General features: G+C 51.7%; 7 protein-coding genes across 7 annotated transcripts; 2 read left to right on the top strand and 5 right to left on the bottom strand.

Moving 5' to 3' along the window:
- Window positions 1-97: 97 nt before the first annotated feature.
- ALTATR162_LOCUS637 (uncharacterized protein) lies at window positions 98-1,679 on the bottom strand (the record flags this gene model as incomplete). The annotated part of the gene is made up of 2 exons (XM_043308231.1): window positions 98-1,237; window positions 1,296-1,679. The coding sequence occupies 2 exons, from the start codon at window positions 1,677-1,679 to the stop codon at window positions 98-100; spliced, it is 1,524 nt and encodes a 507-aa protein (XP_043164166.1).
- Window positions 1,680-2,404: 725 nt separating this feature from the next.
- ALTATR162_LOCUS638 (uncharacterized protein) lies at window positions 2,405-4,018 on the bottom strand (the record flags this gene model as incomplete). Its single annotated transcript, XM_043308232.1, has 2 exons — window positions 2,405-2,522; window positions 2,568-4,018. The coding sequence occupies 2 exons, from the start codon at window positions 4,016-4,018 to the stop codon at window positions 2,405-2,407; spliced, it is 1,569 nt and encodes a 522-aa protein (XP_043164167.1).
- Window positions 4,019-4,560: 542 nt separating this feature from the next.
- Window positions 4,561-5,354, top strand: ALTATR162_LOCUS639 (uncharacterized protein; the record flags this gene model as incomplete). Its single annotated transcript, XM_043308233.1, has 3 exons — window positions 4,561-4,690; window positions 4,739-5,213; window positions 5,267-5,354. 3 exons carry the CDS (start codon window positions 4,561-4,563, stop codon window positions 5,352-5,354), a joined length of 693 nt encoding a protein of 230 aa, XP_043164168.1.
- A 472-nt stretch (window positions 5,355-5,826) lies between these two features.
- On the bottom strand, window positions 5,827-6,855 carry ALTATR162_LOCUS640 (uncharacterized protein; the record flags this gene model as incomplete). The annotated part of the gene is made up of 2 exons (XM_043308234.1): window positions 5,827-6,596; window positions 6,645-6,855. The coding sequence occupies 2 exons, from the start codon at window positions 6,853-6,855 to the stop codon at window positions 5,827-5,829; spliced, it is 981 nt and encodes a 326-aa protein (XP_043164169.1).
- Window positions 6,856-8,047: 1,192 nt separating this feature from the next.
- Window positions 8,048-8,530, bottom strand: ALTATR162_LOCUS641 (uncharacterized protein; the record flags this gene model as incomplete). Its single annotated transcript, XM_043308235.1, has 3 exons — window positions 8,048-8,134; window positions 8,187-8,266; window positions 8,395-8,530. The coding sequence occupies 3 exons, from the start codon at window positions 8,528-8,530 to the stop codon at window positions 8,048-8,050; spliced, it is 303 nt and encodes a 100-aa protein (XP_043164170.1).
- Window positions 8,531-8,861: 331 nt separating this feature from the next.
- ALTATR162_LOCUS642 (uncharacterized protein) lies at window positions 8,862-11,635 on the top strand (the record flags this gene model as incomplete). Its single annotated transcript, XM_043308236.1, has 2 exons — window positions 8,862-9,237; window positions 9,285-11,635. 2 exons carry the CDS (start codon window positions 8,862-8,864, stop codon window positions 11,633-11,635), a joined length of 2,727 nt encoding a protein of 908 aa, XP_043164171.1.
- Window positions 11,636-11,831: 196 nt separating this feature from the next.
- On the bottom strand, window positions 11,832-13,836 carry ALTATR162_LOCUS643 (uncharacterized protein; the record flags this gene model as incomplete). The annotated part of the gene is made up of 5 exons (XM_043308237.1): window positions 11,832-11,838; window positions 12,150-12,393; window positions 12,605-13,475; window positions 13,522-13,695; window positions 13,750-13,836. The coding sequence occupies 5 exons, from the start codon at window positions 13,834-13,836 to the stop codon at window positions 11,832-11,834; spliced, it is 1,383 nt and encodes a 460-aa protein (XP_043164172.1).
- Window positions 13,837-17,000: the final 3,164 nt, after the last annotated feature.

Consider the following 17,000-nt stretch of genomic DNA (forward strand, 5'->3'; position numbering starts at 1 on the left):
CTAACTCGAATGAATTTACCCGACTCCTCAAAGGACGCTCATAATCCTCAGCTCTCTCTCTCTCTCTCTCTCTCTTTCTCATTCACACATCCTGATTTTAAACGTTCAGCTCACTAACCTTAGCCCCCTCGATGTACTCCTGGTATTTCTTCAACTTGGCCTCGAGCACACCGCCCTTGCCACAAAACTTCTCCACAATCTCCTCGCTCCGTCCCGTATACAGCTTGCTATCAAGCATAGTATCCAGTTCGCCCCAGATTGGCTTAAAGAAGTCTGTATTCCGGATCCTGTCAACCAAATCGTTGGCTTTGCCCTCGTTCTTGACCTGCGCGCCAGCCTGGTGCGAGAGCACGCGGATCTGCTCGTGGGCTTCCTGGCGCGATTCGCCCTTGGCTACGAGACGCATGATGATGGACTCGGTGATCATGAAGGGGAGTTCTTCTTGGACGCGGGCGTCGACGCGTTTGGGGTAGACGACGAGGCCGGACGTTACGTTGTCGAGGGAGAGGAGGATAGCGTCGGCGAGGAGGAACATCTCTGGTATGTCCATGCGGCGGATTGCCGAGTCGTCGAGCGAACGCTCCATCCATTGGTCTGAGAGGGTGTTTGCGAATGAGGCTGGCTTGGACATGAGTTCACGGCTGAGAGCGTAGATGCGTTCTGAGCGCATGGGGTTGCGCTTGTAGGCCATGGCTGACGAGCCGATTTGGTCCTTTTCAAACGGCTCTTCGAGTTCTTTCCATGCGGCTAGATGGCGGATGTCGCCTGTGATCTTCTGGGCAGAGGCGCCGAGGCCGCAGATGGCGTTTGCAATGATGAGGTCGACTTTGCGGGTGTAGGTTTGTGTGGAGATGGCGTAGCAGGAGGGGAAGCCGGCCTTTTTGCAGAGCAGCTCGTTGAGTTGGTCGCACTTTTTGCTGTCGCCGTTGAAGATCTCGAGGAAGGAGGCTTGTGTGCCCGTGGTTCCTTGAGCGCCGCGGAACTGCAGAGTCTCGCGGACAAGCTCAATGGCTTCAAGATCGAAGAGGAGATCTTGTGCCCATTGTGCTGCTCGCTTGCCAACGGTAATGAGCTGAGCGGGCTGGAGATGGGTGTAAGCCAGAGTAGGCTCGCTCTTCCATTTCAGAGCAAAAGCTGAGAGGTTGGAGATGACTTTGGCGAGCTTGGGAATGAGAAGATCCAGACCATCGCGCATAAGGATGAGTTCAGCATTATCCGTTACGTAGCAGCTTGTTGCCTGTGAAGGATTAGTTTGGATTTCCATAATTCCATCTCTCCGTGTCATCAGAACATACTCCGTAATGAATAATACCCGCTGCAGCCGGAGCGACCTGTCCAAAAGCATGTACATGCGCCATAACATCGTGTCTCCTCTTCTTCTCCTCGACCTTGGCAACTCCGAAATCCTCATCTGTAACAGTCAGATGCTCCCTCATTTGGCTAAGCGCATCGTCGCTGATGTTCTCAATTCCCAGCTCCTTCTCTGCTTCTGCGAGGAACAGCCACAACTTGCGCCATATCGAGTGTCGGCTGCGCTGCGAGAAGAGTTGCGACATCTCCGCCGAGCAGTACCGGCCTGTGAGAGAAGTCTGGTACGCATCGAAAATGGTGGCGCCAGATTGAGCCTTCATAGTTGATATGCGGGACTGAATGTCGAGGGAGCTGTCCTGGGTAGCCATGACTGTGTGGTGTATGAGGGGTGAGTTTGGGCGGTTCGTTTGTGGGTTAGTCCGATAGTCTTCCGAATTTGGTATCAAAGTCTGCTTTCAACTTTGCTGTGATTAGCAACCCGTGTATTAACACAGTAATCACGAGATTATAGAAGAAGATTGGGGTATCGTGGAATCGAATTCAAACGATGATTCATAGTGTCGTGGGCTCCCTTTTCTACCCAAAGACCAATGACGTCCTCACGTGTAGCCAAAAAGTTTTGGAGCTCGCTAAACCCCACATTTAGGTACTATCGCACCTTTGGAAACGCACGTCAATGGTCGATTCTCATCCTGATGTCGGAAGGTGAAAGAGGCCGATCGACGACAAAATAGCGATTTGGGTAGCAGAAATTTTCCCGCGCGCGTTGTTGGGGTTCTGGGCAGCCGACTTGTAGCGATGGACTTCTATGAAGAATCTCTGAATTGCTTCACCTTCGTACACGCCTCTCAACGTCTCAACGCCTCGGTGGACAATTTCCCGGTCATGGTACTTTCGTGGGATACACTCATTGAAATGACCAAGGGTTCCCCCACGGCAGGTGGCATGTTAAGCATGAATAGAAGTCTAGACCTTGGTATCTCATGATGCGCTTACTTGCGCTACTCCACATAACCATATCCACCAAGAGCCGTAACCCGTTCATGCGGCTCTGCCCAACTCCAACTCCACATTTATTACCGTCTCCGCGGACTCACAGCGCCGGCCCCTTCCACACGTCTCGGTTGATCTTAAACAGGTTGCTCTGCTTGTGTGGAAGGCTAATCTCGCGCTCCTTGTAGAAGCCAGCTTCTTGGAGGTAGTTTGCGAGTCTGGCAAGTTAGCAGTGTACTGTTGGTTATTAATTGGAGACTCACTTCTCGTTATCGACCCTCGGCTCCAACATGACCCTCTCCGTCCGGTTATCCGAGAGCCAACAATAGTGCACTAATGCACTCAGCCAGATCTTGACCCTGTGCGCACCCCTGAACTCCTGCTCACCCACCAAACAGTGGAAGCCTCGGTCGTAATCGCTGACAATAGGTAGGTACTTTCCCAGGTTGTCCTCCTTGACCCAGTATATCTCAAAGTAGCCAAACGGCTTCCCGTCCCAGCATCCCATGACTGGGAACGAGTTCTTCGATCGTAAGCCATTCTTAAGGAACTCCTCTTGATGAGACTTTGGACCCGCCTCGCCCCAAAAATGCGATACACGCGGATCGTTCATCCATTTGTGTAGATACTCCGAGTCTGACATTCCGCCGTTCATCGAGCTCATGGTAGGAACGACGGAGTCGGAAGCTGCAATCTGGCTGTTGCGCTTTGGGCTGGAGACCGGGCCCTGGTGTCGAAGCGCTTTCGAGGAGATGGAAGCCACTCGGAACGATAGGTACTGCCCAACGCTGGGTACGTACCTTGTATACAGTATCTCGCCCTGTCGAGGGGGCTTCGGTCGTATGGGGTGTCGCGTGTTGTTCGTGAAGACGTATTGCGCGGGCGGGGGCGGGTAGTATGTTGGTAGATGCGAGCTCGAGTGGAAGGGGCCTGGCGCAGTTGGTGACCACAGGCCTGGTGATACTTGATCAAGCTGCTGTTCTTTCTTCGCATCAGATCCACCCATTGGGGACGACGGTCTCGAGGGATACGGCGAGCCTGCTGGGAAGGGTGAGTTGGTGTTGGCTAAGGGTGATAGAGTAAACAGGTATATTCTGGGGTCCAGCTGCCAGAATGTCCTTCGACTGACGAACATGCGCGTCCAGCCTTCAGGAGAGGACTCTTCTTGCGCACATCCCACAGTCGAATCTTCACTGGCAATGAGCCCCATGCGCTCCAGCTTGGGCAGCACTACCTTGCCTTTGAAAACACCCTCCCTGTTAATGTTTATGCGCCATTCGCCCTTGGGCTTACCAGCGTCGGCGGTGTTCTTCGAAAGCGCATTCGTGACTTGCAGCGTCGGTTCGGGCTGGTGGAAGTACCAGTACAGCGTCGCCCACAGCATCATAGCGATCTGGCGGGTTGGCGACGCAGCCGGCTTGAACTCGCTGCTGCTGGGGTTCGAAATGGATGAGATATAGAGGTGGTCTCCATTCAAGGTAGGTTTCTTGAAGCGATGTATATGTCGTGGCGGGAACAGCTCACCCTCATCCTGCTGCTGCTGCTCTTGTTCGTCTGTAGCCAATTCATCCTCAGAATTGAGCACAATAGTCCAACCAGGCGGAAAAGGCGAATGTATGTGAACTTCGCTTGACTTGAAGAAGAGGCCCCCAAAGACGGGCGTGACAGTGATGTTTTGACCGTTGGGCAGGTGAACGACATTAACAGGCGCCATGATGACGTTTGGCGGGGTAGCTAAAGTAAGTTGTAAGAGGGACACCCTTGTGGAGCGCGTTGGAATGGCTGTCGTAAATGCAGGGCGGACCTCAATCACCTCACATGGGGTGAGATAGTATATGGTACTTGGATCAAGCGTCTCGTTTTTGCGGCACGCGATTATCAAAAACTGCACAGCTGCCACCCACGTCTTGATTGACTAGTTCTTTCTGAAAGCGCCGCGCGGGGCTATCCCGGGGAGTTACCATATCGCGAGCGGCCATCTCTTTTCTTTTTGAACATTCTCACATGAAAATGCAAATTGTCTTGACGCGAATCCTGCATACATCGTACCAACGTAAGGCGAAAGCAGCGTGTTATCATTGGTCGAAGGGCGCACTGCCGTGAGGAGTGGAGGAGCTCTGAGCTCGGTGGTCGGTGGTCGGCATGAGTATGACGAAATGCCAGTAATAAATCCCGAGCTTCCCCAGAGTTCTACCAGCTCATACCAGCTTCATACCACCAACACACAATTGAACCATTACATCAATTGAAGCCATCATGAACACCACACTCCTCCGCACATCTGCTCTGCGCTCTGCCGCGAGAGCCGCAGCTCCCGTCACTTCTCGAGCTGGTCTCGCCGGTACCACGTTTGTTCGCGGCAAGGCCACTCTGCCCGACCTCCCATGTACGACTTACGACTTTGATAGACACATTGCATACTAACAGTCTGTAGATGACTACGGCGCGCTTGAACCCTCCATCTCCGGCAAGATCATGGAACTGCACCACAAGAACCACCACAACACCTACGTAACCTCGTTCAACAACTTTAGCGAGCAAATCGCCGAGGCCAAGCAAAAGGAAGACATCAAGGCACAGATTGCGCTGCAACCGCTCATCAACTTCCACGGCGGAGGTCACATCAACCACAGCCTCTTCTGGGAGAACCTTGCGCCTACCAACCAGGGCGGCGGTGAGCCTCCATCTGGCGCGCTATCAGCTGCTATCAACAACAGCTACGGTAGCCTCGACGCCTTCAAGGACAAGTTCAACACGGCACTCGCGGGCATCCAAGGAAGTGGTTGGGCTTGGTTGGTCCAGGACACGCAGACTGGCGCTATCCAGATCAAGACATATGCCAACCAGGACCCCGTCGTTGGCCAATTCCGTCCTATTCTGGGTGTTGATGCGTGGGAGCACGCCTACTAGTGAGTTCTAGCATGAAATCCTGACAGAGGTTGATTAAGCTAACCATTTCCAGCCTCGACTACCAGAACCGCAAGGCGGAGTACTTCAAGGCTATCTGGAACGTCATCAACTGGAAGGCCGCTGAGAAGCGCTTCCAGTAGAGATGACGTCTTCACGGCAGGGCAACGTTCCTAACTCGCCGTTGACTTGAAGGTGAATAATCATAAGCCATCTTGATAGCGTGTATAGTGTAGTAATGCAAGCGAATGGATTTACTCAGAGTACAGGCCACCTCTACACTAAAGTTCGTGTGCAACAATATCACATTCGCAGTAAAGTCTTGCATATATGGAATATATATGTCCGCCAAGGTCCGGCGAGCAAAAATGAAATAACATACATCGTATACATGCTATTACACGAACAGTCCCAAAGTGCAGTAAGCCGAGGCACTGCGAAACCATCTTCCTACCCGTAAAGTTCCCCAAGATTCGGTTATCAATCTATCAACCACCATGCTGTAATACAAAAAAACACGTAATCATCTACCAAGACCGAAGTCCGGAACAAGAAAACACATGCCGCCACCAAGCAAAGACTAAAAGAAAACAGCGATAAGGTATTCAAAACACTTCACTTCTCAGCCGTGGGCGCCTCCACCGCCCTCGACGTCCCGTCCACCTCCACGATACCTATTGAACCCCTGCCCATTCTCGGTGAATGCTGCTGCCAGCCCTTGCTATCATCGCCATACGGACTAGCCGGCGAAGGCAAACCGGATGACGAGAAGCCCGGAGAAGGGAAACCCAATGGATCATACTCAACCATTGATTGTGGATTCGTCTGGTGGAAAGCACCAGCAGAATGCGGATTGTTCTTTGCCGCGGCTTTACGACGGCGCCACGCGAGGAAGACGACGAAAGCGATAAAAGAGACGAAGAGACAAGCGCCAATGGTACCGCCTACTATAGCACCTAGGCTAGGTTTTGACGAGCCGGAAGATGAAGAAGAATTGGAGGAAGTTGGCATGCTGATAGACTCCTTAGTGACGGTCGCAGTAACTGTTTCTTTCGCTGCTGAGCTCGTCGATACACTCATCCCCAGACTATGGTATGCGGTACTTGTGAATGCGCTGGCTGCGCAGCCATACTGTGTGAGAACCATTCTGTCGTAGATGAACTGCCACTGGTAGCAAGCTGGTGCGGAGCTCGCTGTGCACTTTGCTATTGCGGCGTCGGAGGAGCAAGCGTCGTTTGTGCAGGACGCTGACATGGCTGTTGAGGCGATACATGCTGTGGCTATTGTGCAGGAGGTTCCTAGGGCCGGGTCGCAACAGCCGTGGATGGCAAAGTTGGTATTGGTAGCGCATACATCCGTGGGATTTGGACATGTTACCGCGCTGACTGTCGAAGAGTTAGTACTTTTCAAGGATTGAATTGAGGTAACCTTACCTGGGAGACCAGAACCAGAAACGAATCCACAGGTGTTGCTACCACCTTGCTGCCGTCTGGACAGATCGAAAAGAAGCTGCGGTGCTGCTGTAGGCGCTGGACTCCATCCATGCACCGTTGGCGTATATTGTGTAGGTTCCGGTATCGAGAAAGCTGCCGCGTATGCCATCGCCGGTCCTAACAAGACGAGTGCAAGGAATCTAGTCGTCATTGTGTTTCCATGAGCACAGCTCTTTAATTATGTAAACGAACAGCCCTCAATCCGAGTAAACCGACACCAAAGTATGACGAACAGCAGAGTCGTACGCTCGAGTAGTTTGAGGTGCAAAGATGAAGATCGCTACGCAATCCAGCAGACTATAAGAAGCCCACAACACCTTACGCGGCTGAGTGCATGTGGGAGGGAAATCAGCACCCTAGCAACACATGTTGCGGCAGGGTAAGCTCGAGAGCTTCCCTGGCTATAGAGATCGGGCCATGTCCCTGGCGATCCAATCGAAAGCGGTTTCGCGGTGGTGACGATGCGGGTAAGCGAGGGTAGCTTCAGGAAAGGCGTCGCATAACACCCTTCACCTCTTCCCACATCAGCCCAATCATACCTACGATTTTCCGCCCTGCACAAAACGTGTGAGTGACGGGCCACTGGGAGGTTGGGGGAGGTCTAGTATGCGGCCGGATCAAGGTAGGCGTAGGATTTGGTCAACTGGGGGCTGAGCAGCGCATTGGTAGACGTGCTGGTGGGGTGTAGAGTGAGTGGGTCTAAGCCTGCATGTGGCGTTGGACAAAGTTGGTAAATATAGCCCAAGTGAGCGTGTTCGGTCAACGATGCACAGCATAATTATGCATCATGACGAGCGGGATATAACACTGCGGTAATCCCTTAGTAGATGCGATTGAATCTGTCGTTTGCTATTGGTGATGCAGTAGAGACTTGGCATTTAGGCCTTGGAGCGATGAAACATACAAAGACGTGTCTCGCACGTGGGTGAACGTGGGGAATTGGATGCACTGCCTTGTTCGGCAGATGATGGTTCGATATAGGCTGTTGGTATGGTCTCGAATGGTGGTCGGTCTGGATGATGGACCAAACTGAAACATGAAGTTAATAGACAAAGCAGTCGTAATCGTGCGTAAAGGGCTGTCCTGCAGCCGTCGCTAACACAACTACTGGCCAAAGCCCGCTCGTGGCCTCATTCTTCCCTTGCAGATATCTCTGTACGTAATAGGCGATTTGGTTGTGATTCAATACATCTGCAGCTTAAACGCAAATGCCAACTCTTCCTAAATTCGTCTATATACAACGATCGTAACCATAACGCCTGTCGATGATTCCAACGACTTGAACTCCCCCATGATGCTGTCGTACGGGTATACATAGTGTACAAGAAAATGGCGTGAGCGGTCTAGTCCCGCTTGTGAGGGCCGACGATCTTGGGGTACATCCTCGAAAGGTGGTAGTTGATGTTGTTCTTCTTCTGGTTGGGGTTTCGCTGGATGGAGGATTAGATGGGGTCTGAGAGTTGTTGGGGTTGGTGAACGTACTGGCGCATCCATACACTGCCGTAATTTCTGCTCAAGCTGCGCACAGCCTTGTACGCTGTAGCCGGAAGACGCCCAGCATCCTGTAGCCATGTGTCAGCGCATATTCGTGGTTGTCTTTTCGAGCACTCTTGGCCCCGCAGTCCACCCTCCGGCGCAATCCGATATCACATCTCAATCTCCTCACTCTACAGCTCTTATTCTGACATACCCAAAACTGATGACATTGCTCCTAGACATGGGTTTGCCTCTGGCTTGTTCGGTCGTCGGACGCGAAGTTTTGGTAGCGGCGGGAGGGGTCGGTGCGTGGCCGACTGGACGGCGGTCCCTTGGGGCTTCGGTACCATCTTGTAGATGCTTTTCGAAAGATTGCTGCAATCCAAATGCGACGTGAGTACTGGTGTTGTACAGGCTCGTGGATGCGATGGCGTCGTCGTCGTCGACTCGGTGGATTCAAAAGTTTCCGCCGCGGCAATCTCCTTAGCGTGCCTGCCCCATCTTGATCCCTGTCCGGCTTTGTTTACGATTGCACCTTCCTAGCGACGGACGGCGAACACAGACGACACATCTTCACGACGATACTAACGAGCCTCACGACACAGGATCCATGTTTGCGCGCCATTGATATATATATATATATATATATATATATAATAGTACTAATCGACCGCCGACACCATGGTCTTCACTCCGCGCAAACGCACCGCGCCCACAGCAACGTTTGACAACACCTGGAACGAAACCGATGCTGCATTTCTCGACCCAAATACCCTTCCAGTTGCCAAGATACCGCGTGGATGGGAGCGAAAGCAGGAAGTAAAGAGAGTAGGTGAAGGAAAGGAGAAGAAGATCTGGCGCAGATTCGATCTCAGGTCGCGTGCCGACGACACAACACAAGGGTCAGAGGATGAGGAGGAACAAGATGCGCGCTCAAGGCCTGTGAAGAGGCGGCAACACATGAGCCCGAAGGCTATGGAGAAATCTACGAGTAGACTTGGCAAGAAGCGCGTGTTCAAAGCGACGCGCTGGGACCGCAGGAAGAGTGTTCTGCCAAGTAGGGTTACTAAATGTAATACGATAGCATTCACTGACTGGTTTCAGGGAAGAAAGCGACACAGATTGAACATCCCGCAATCGGCGCCAACGACGAAGTCAGCAGCGAAGAGGAAGAAGACAGTACCCACAACATGGAAGACGAGGAGAGCATCAACGAGACAAACGCGGATATGGATGAACAGATGGAAGCAGTTCGAGACCTACCTTCTGTGAAGGACGACAGATCGACTTTCACCTTCACGGTGGACGCGTCGACAGCTGAACTTCACGATCGCGAGACCGTAGACGCATACCAAGAAGAGCTGGAATCCACCGAGGACGCGACAATTGCGAAGCTATTTTGTTCGCCACTCAAGCACATGTCGAGTGCCTCAAATGCATCGCCTGAGAAGGTTGAATACCCAGAACTTCCCCTGAGCGACAACGTAGAAGCGGAAACTGAGGCGATCATGACGGAAACTTTACCCACCGAAGACAGCAACAGGGTGTTGGAGGAGACCAGTGCAGAGAGTTTGTTCTCCGTGAGTGGAACACTTCAAGAGGGGGCCGAGACTCGAACCGAGGAGGCTGTCAGCGACAAAAGCAACGAGGCGGGGCTTGAAGAGGGGGATACGTCAGAGGCACCACAGGCTACGACGGGCCTTCAGTACCCAGCTTTGCCGTTGGACGATCCCACGACTTCAGCACTACCACCAGCGCATGACGAAGACGATGAGTTATCTGAAGTTGAATTGAGCTTATCGACAGAGGAAGTTCAGGAAGACATACCCAGATCTCCTGAAGCGGGCGACCGTGAAGAAGAGTTCACAGAAGCTTCGCTGCAGCTGAACATCTTGCGAGAGTATCAAGCAGCGGTTCAAGAGCATAATCTGCTTTCGGTAGATCAAGAGAACACCGATGAACACATGGACGGCGACTCAAACTTGAAGGAGGATGTAATCACGTCAAAGATCGATGCCCGACAACCTAATGACCTCTCTTTTCTCGAGCTTCCTCAGCCAATAGACCTCGACATGACGGACGCACCTGTCGCATCTACAGATATTGCCGATGGATTGACGTTTTCCTTCACACCCACCAAAGCACAGTCACCGGTCCCTCGCAGACTGCATTCCCCTCCGCCTCCGCCTCGCCCTGAGTCTGGACCCGATGATATTACCATGACAGTCGCTTTCGATGATGATACCGCCATCCTCAAGGACTTTCTCACTCGCGCTGCCGCGAGCAAGGCTGAGAAGGCTGCCGTTACCACACACAAGAGAGAGTCATTACAGAATCGACGAGACTCGGATGTGGTCCGTCATGCCTTGGCCTCACCCCGCAAGGTGCTCGAAGAAAAGGACCCCAACTCGCCTTCCAAGCAGCATACCGAGCTGACGCTGGATCTATCGCAAATACCCACACTAAGTAAGCCGGCTGAAACTCTTCCATCGCCTACTCCATGTGCGGAGGAGACAGAAACTGCTGAAGAGAAGAGTGCACAAGCATCAAGACGCTCTTCACGGACAAAGAAGTCAAGATTACCCGCCCCAGGACCACCCAAGATCAATATTCGCCGTGCCGACGGTAATGAAGTAGTCGTACTCAAGAAGGACGACGCGAAAGTGCTAGCTGACATGACGCGAAACAACACCCGCAAGAACAAGCAAGGCGCTTTCTGTGTTACCGTCCGTCTGATGAAGCTCGCAATGGACGCATACAATCTGCCTCCTATCAGCGATGCTGAAAAGGAACTCATCGTCGGTAAGAATGTACGTTGGGACGAGACATTGGCATACTACCAGGAGAACCCAGAGACTCTAGCTGAGGCGGAGTCTCTAGCCACCCCAGACGAACTAGGCATGTCAGATGCTCCTGAGCCAAAGAAGAAAAAGGAGAAGACCAGCAAGACATCTACACCCAAGGTACGCAGAGTACGTGGTCTGGGAACGACAAACGGTACACCTGGCAAGGGCTTACTAGCACCTGCAAGTCTACTTCCCGAAGCCGTGCAAGAAGAAAAAGAAGCAGCGCAAGATAAGCAACCGCCTAAACCAAAATCTACCAAGATCAAGAAGATGCCCGTTGCGTCTTCAACCTCTACATCCATCGACAGCGGTCTATCATCCAGCACAACTGATGCCAAACTCCCGTCTCTAGACGTAGCACCTGTGGGTGTGCAACCAGGATCTCAACGCAAAAGTCGTCTTGCTGCTCCCAAGAAAGTGGTACTACCGCAAACACCTTCTTCAGCGAAGGTTGGAGACAAGGAGAATGTAAATCGTTCGGGGATCAGCGATGCTACGCCGAAGAAGGGACTTCCTACGCCCAAGGTTATTATACCAGCTACTGCGAGTGTGCCGCCGACCACGGGCATGGAATCTGGGCTGCCGAGGCGGAAAGGAAGGAAGTATTAGTTAAGCTGAGTAGATGGGACTGTTGCATTTTGTGTGTATCTTCAGGATGTTTTATACCACTTTGCCTTGCTTGGGTTATGCATATGGGCTGTTTTAGCGGTGGCGTTTGACTGGGATGGGCATTTGCATGGGGCTATTACTGATATTGAATATTTTCATATGCGATCATTCCGGAAGAAGTCTTTAAAATAAACGGCTAGTAACTGTTTGGTTGTGGTTATAGATCCTCATAGATGATCTATATCTCCTCTAAAGGTCTATCTTTCCATACAGTGATCATTGCCACTACCACATAAAATCATCCCCTTCTCTCACGTCATCCTCCACCGCCGGCACCAAACTCCCCACCCTACATTCCTCCCCCCTATAATGTAAGTCTGGCTTAAACCGACAAGCTTTTGGACCTGATCCACCTTGCCCCGTACACCCATCTTTCTGACATAGGTGCCCATAAAAGCAATCCTTCTTCCTACAAGCCCCCTTCCTCGAACAAGGATTACATTTCACCACATACTCGAGGACTTGCTTTGCTTCAGGCTCTATATCGCTGTGGTCGAAGGTGCAGTTGCCGGCGGAGCATTCCTGTTGGAGGTGGAAGGTGTTGCATGGTTTAGCCTTTGCGAAGCGTGCGTTGTAGATTTTCCACGCAACTGGGGAGGGGAAAGCGAGGTAGGTGTCGATGCGTTGGTGAGATTTGTTCAGGGGGATGAAGCCGGGGATTGGGGCGGCGGGGAGGAGGGAAGAGATGCTGCTGTGGTCTGTGGATTGTTGTTGTTGTTGTTGTTGTTGTTGTTGTTGTTGTTGTTGTTGTTGTTGTTGTTGTTGTTGTTGTTGTTGTTGTTGTTGTTGTGTTGTTGTTGTTGTTGTTGTTGTTGTTGTTGTTGTTGTTTTGTCGTTGAGAAGATTGTAGTGAAGCGAGTTGAGCTTGAGATGAAGATGGGCCGCGGGGTAGTTGGGACGAAGTAGAACCGTTTACGCCGTCGAGTCCTTTGGGGACGTGTTGGAAGTTGCATTTGTTGCCGAAGCGACAAAAGCCTTTTTGGAAGTACCTGCATAACTGCGAGTCTTTCTGGGGTTTCGAGGGACCGCCTTTTGCTGTTTGGGGATATGCGGATTGCTCTTCCCTTCCAACGCCGTCTTGTTCATCGGAGCCGTTGGTTTCTGTAGGCGATAAGTCGCCGAATGCGGAGTCTGACACGCTGAAAGAGCCGTCTCGCCTCCATGATTCTTTGCGAGGAGTTGGTAGTCCGGGTATAAGTATTGATCTCTGTACTGCTGCTATTGCGTTTTGTTTAGGTGCTGCAGCTGCAGCACTTTTGCTAGCTGGCGCGGCAACGGGAAGTTCAGACCATCTAAAAACAGTTTTGAACTGAGTGACGTTCAAGTCGAACTGGTGGAACCCAGGGTTCCACCCGGCACCCTGGACAAGTGTAATCTTGTTGCGTTCGCCGCTGAAGGGTACGAGTTGAGAAAGAGAGGCCGGGTCATGGCAAGCAGCGTATAAGATGTGGCAGCAAGCTGTATCCTCGGAAGCGATCTTGAACTGTTCTCTGATCTTGAATCTAGTGCCTTCTTCATCTAGGGCATCAATGAAGTCGAAGGTGCTGATGGCTCGGGTAAAGGCGGCTGAGAATGGAGATAACGATCGCTTTTCTAAGCCGATCACTTTAGACTTCGCAAGCTGCTTAGACAGGTTCGTCAAGTCTGCGTAGATCTTGACATGGACGCGGGCGCCACGGGTAAACGTGCTTTGCTGTAGATAATTTTCTACAGCTTCGTTGAGCATACGAGCAGCACGCATCCCACCCTCTTCCTTTTCGCGAATGAGCTCATGGTTGAACTAGAGTCTATCAGCTTGTATTTTGCGAGGCTTTGATGAAACTGACGATGTAATTGTTGCCGTCTACCAACACCAAGACATAACGATTTTGAGGCCTTGCTGTCACAGCGGTGATAGACGTAGCTGCAGGCTTGGTAATAGCAATCTTGCCTTTTTCCTCATAGGCTTTCTTCAAGTCTTTGTATTCGTCAAGTAGCTGACCGTACTCTTTTAGGAGATTCTAAGCGGGGTTACCGGGATGCAGATTAGTAACGACATGTCGGTATAGACGTACTGCTAAATCAATTTGCCTGTTCTGATCGTTGAGCTTGAATTGCTCTAGATGTGTATCTAGCGAGTCGATCTTCCCGTCGGCTAGCATCTTGATGTGGCGCGCCGTCGGTGTTTACGCGTTGTACTCTTGACGCGACTGAGTTGGCGAATCGGTCGGCTGAGAGAATTAGCAATCGACTCACAGCAAGTGCGAACTATATCATGAAAATATTTAGACACTCATATTCGAGCAAACAGTCGATGAAATACTCTCGAGGGAAGCGCGTTCACAGCAAGCCATTCACGACGTGGGTGGAGTCTTGCGCCGCCTTGCTAGTGCTAGGCTTTACCGTGTCCGTGCACCCAATGCACGGAGTCAACCAATGCACGGGGATCGCGATCACCACCACCTTTTGAACGCGTATTTACTCAACCACTATGACAGGAATATCAGATGCGCTTGCAGAGATTGATAATTTGAAGCCTGGCGAACAACTTGTGTATACAAATATAGCAAAGAAACATGGTGTTGGTCGCTCAACGTTGTCGCGCGCGCATCGACTTAATCAGGTCCCCCGACGCGTCGCCAACGAGAACCAACAAAAGCTCAGCAACCAACAGGAATTAGATCTAGTCAAGTATATAGAGGAGCTTTCGGCGCGTCACTTACCACCTACAAGGCATATGATACAAGATTTCGTATCCTCAGTTGCCTCACAGCCCTGCTCTGATAGCTGGGTCAAGCGCTTCCTGCACCGTCACCGCGATCGGCTTACCCTCCAATGGACCACTGGCATGGACTCTAATCACCATAACGCTGAGTCACAATGCAAGTACCAGTTGTACTTCGAGGTTCTACAGCAGAAGATCACTCAATACGACATTGCGCCAGAGAACACATACAATATAGATAAGAAGGGCTTCGCGATTGGGGTGCTAGGTAGAACCAAACGGGTGTTCAGCAGGCGTCAATATAAGAAGAAGGAGGTCAGGCAGGCTCGTCAAGATGGCTCACGTAAGTGGGTGAGCCTGTTGGCCGCGATCTGCGCGGATGGTACTACTCTTCCCCCTGGCATCATCTTCGCGTCAAAGAACTCCACTATCCAAAGCCGCTGGGTAGCGGATATCGAGGCGGGAAAGCACGCTATCCACGTCGCCTCATCGCCATCAGGATGGACGAACAATGATATAGGGTTGGCTTGGCTTGAGCAGGTGTTTGACCGATACACTAAGCCAAAGGCACGGCTAAGGTATCGGCTCTTGATTGTGGATGGCCATGGGAGTCATCTAACCCAGGAGTTTATCGAATACTGTCACCAGAAGCGGATTATATTGGCAGTATTGCCTCCTCACAGTACCCAGACTCTTCAGCCGTTGGATGTAGTCTGCTTCAAGCCTCTCTCATCTAACTACTCCTGTGAACTCGACAACCACCTCCAGGCATCTCAGGGCCTTTCTCCACTGTCCAAAGGTGACTTCTTTGCCCTGTTCTGGCCTGCCTGGGTATCCACGTTCACTGAAAACCTCATATCAAAGGCCTTCACAGCCACCGGCATATCCCCAGTGAATCCCGACGTCATACTCGATAGGTTCCGCCACATAAGCCCTGACAGCTTAGAATCAGTCTCCTCTGGCTCTACGGCTTATTCTGCCGAGGATTGGCTCAAAGCTTGCACTACACTTTAGGCAGAGATGAAGGATTCGCGCAGTGTGGGCGCACGGAAGCTGGGTCAAACTATCCACCATCTCTCATCTCAAGTAGAATTACTCCAAGTTGAAGTAGATGGCTTACGCAAGAAGCTCTACCAAAACAGGAAGCGCTAGAAGCAACCCAGTAGGCAATTAGACCTGCAGCAGCATCAGGAGTATCACGGAGGTGCGATGATGTGGTCTCCTCGAGCCTTCCGGGAGGCGCGCGCGCGCATGGCTGTTGCAGAACAAGAGGCACAAGAAGAGGAGCTCAAAAAGGCAGAGACGAGAGAGTTAGCTGCTGCTAGTAAACTCTACAAGGAGAAGATTGCAGAAGAGAAGCGTGAGCAGCGGGCAAGGGAGAAGGCAGCGAGAGACCAGGCCAAGGCAGAGGAGCGAGCAGCCATCGATGCACGCAAGGAGCAAAGACGCAAGGATAAGGAGGCTCGCGACGCTGCAAAAGCTCTCAAATTATCCCAAAGAGGTAGTCGTCCAACCTCAAAAGCTTCTGCTGTCAAACAGAAGCCTGCGCGTCGTGCTGTGGGTGCGCGTAGTCACCCAAAGCCTGTGACGCCTCCTCTACCACGCCCAACTATCACGACACGCAGCGGCCGCACCGCCACTAAATATCAGTAACTTTGTATGAGAAACTTTGTCGCATAGGTCTATAGATTAACCTATCAAAATATCTCACGATATTAACTATTGTGTGTGGCTCTATAGCCTCACTTTTGTGGTGGCCGTACAGGCTCGGAGCGTGCATTGGTTGACTCCGTGCATTGGGTGCACGGATACGGTACAGTCCGTGCGCACCCAACGAGCCAGTTCAGTCAACGAGCCACCCGAAGCCCCGCAACCTCATGAACCATCCCAACTGCGACGCGTCATAAGTCCACAACCATGGACCCGATTCAAGAAGCGATTGAATATATCGAATCGCGTGAGGCTGGAGATAAATTCTCGTACCGCCAAGTTGCAAAAATATTCGGAGTTGATCGAACGACGTTGTCGCGGAGGCACCGGGGCGCACAACAACCCCGGGGCACAGAGGCGGCCGAACATCGACGAAATCTCAACCCACAACAAGAGGATAAGCTTATTAGCTTCGTAGAAGGGCAAACAAGAGACGGCGTACCACCTACAAGGAGTATTTTGAAGAATTTCGGCAGCGCGGTTGCGCAGCATGAGGTTTCGGATAACTAGGTTACCCGGTTTCGACACCGTCATCCCGATGAGCTCATCTCCAAATGGGACACCGGTATAGATCGTGAGCGTCACTTAGCTGACAACAAGCGTAAATACGAGTTGTACTTTAACTTGCTGCACTCCAAGATGCAAGAACATGAGATTGAAGAGCGCAACACGTACAATATGGATGAGAAGGGCTTCTTTACCGGCATCGCCCACCGCAGGAAGAGGATCTTCTCTAAGGCAGTTTATGAGTCAGGGGAGCGTACCGCGGCGATAAGAGATGGCAACAGAGAATGGGTAACGCTGCTGGCTTGCGTATGCGCTTCTAGAGAGGCATTGCCGCCCGCTCTCATCTATTAGGGCATCTCCGGGGTTCAATTAAGCTGGGTTGAC

This window comes from Alternaria atra (assembly GCF_907166805.1).
Source record: "Alternaria atra isolate CS162 genome assembly, contig: 21, whole genome shotgun sequence".
NCBI lineage: Eukaryota > Fungi > Ascomycota > Dothideomycetes > Pleosporales > Pleosporaceae > Alternaria > Alternaria atra.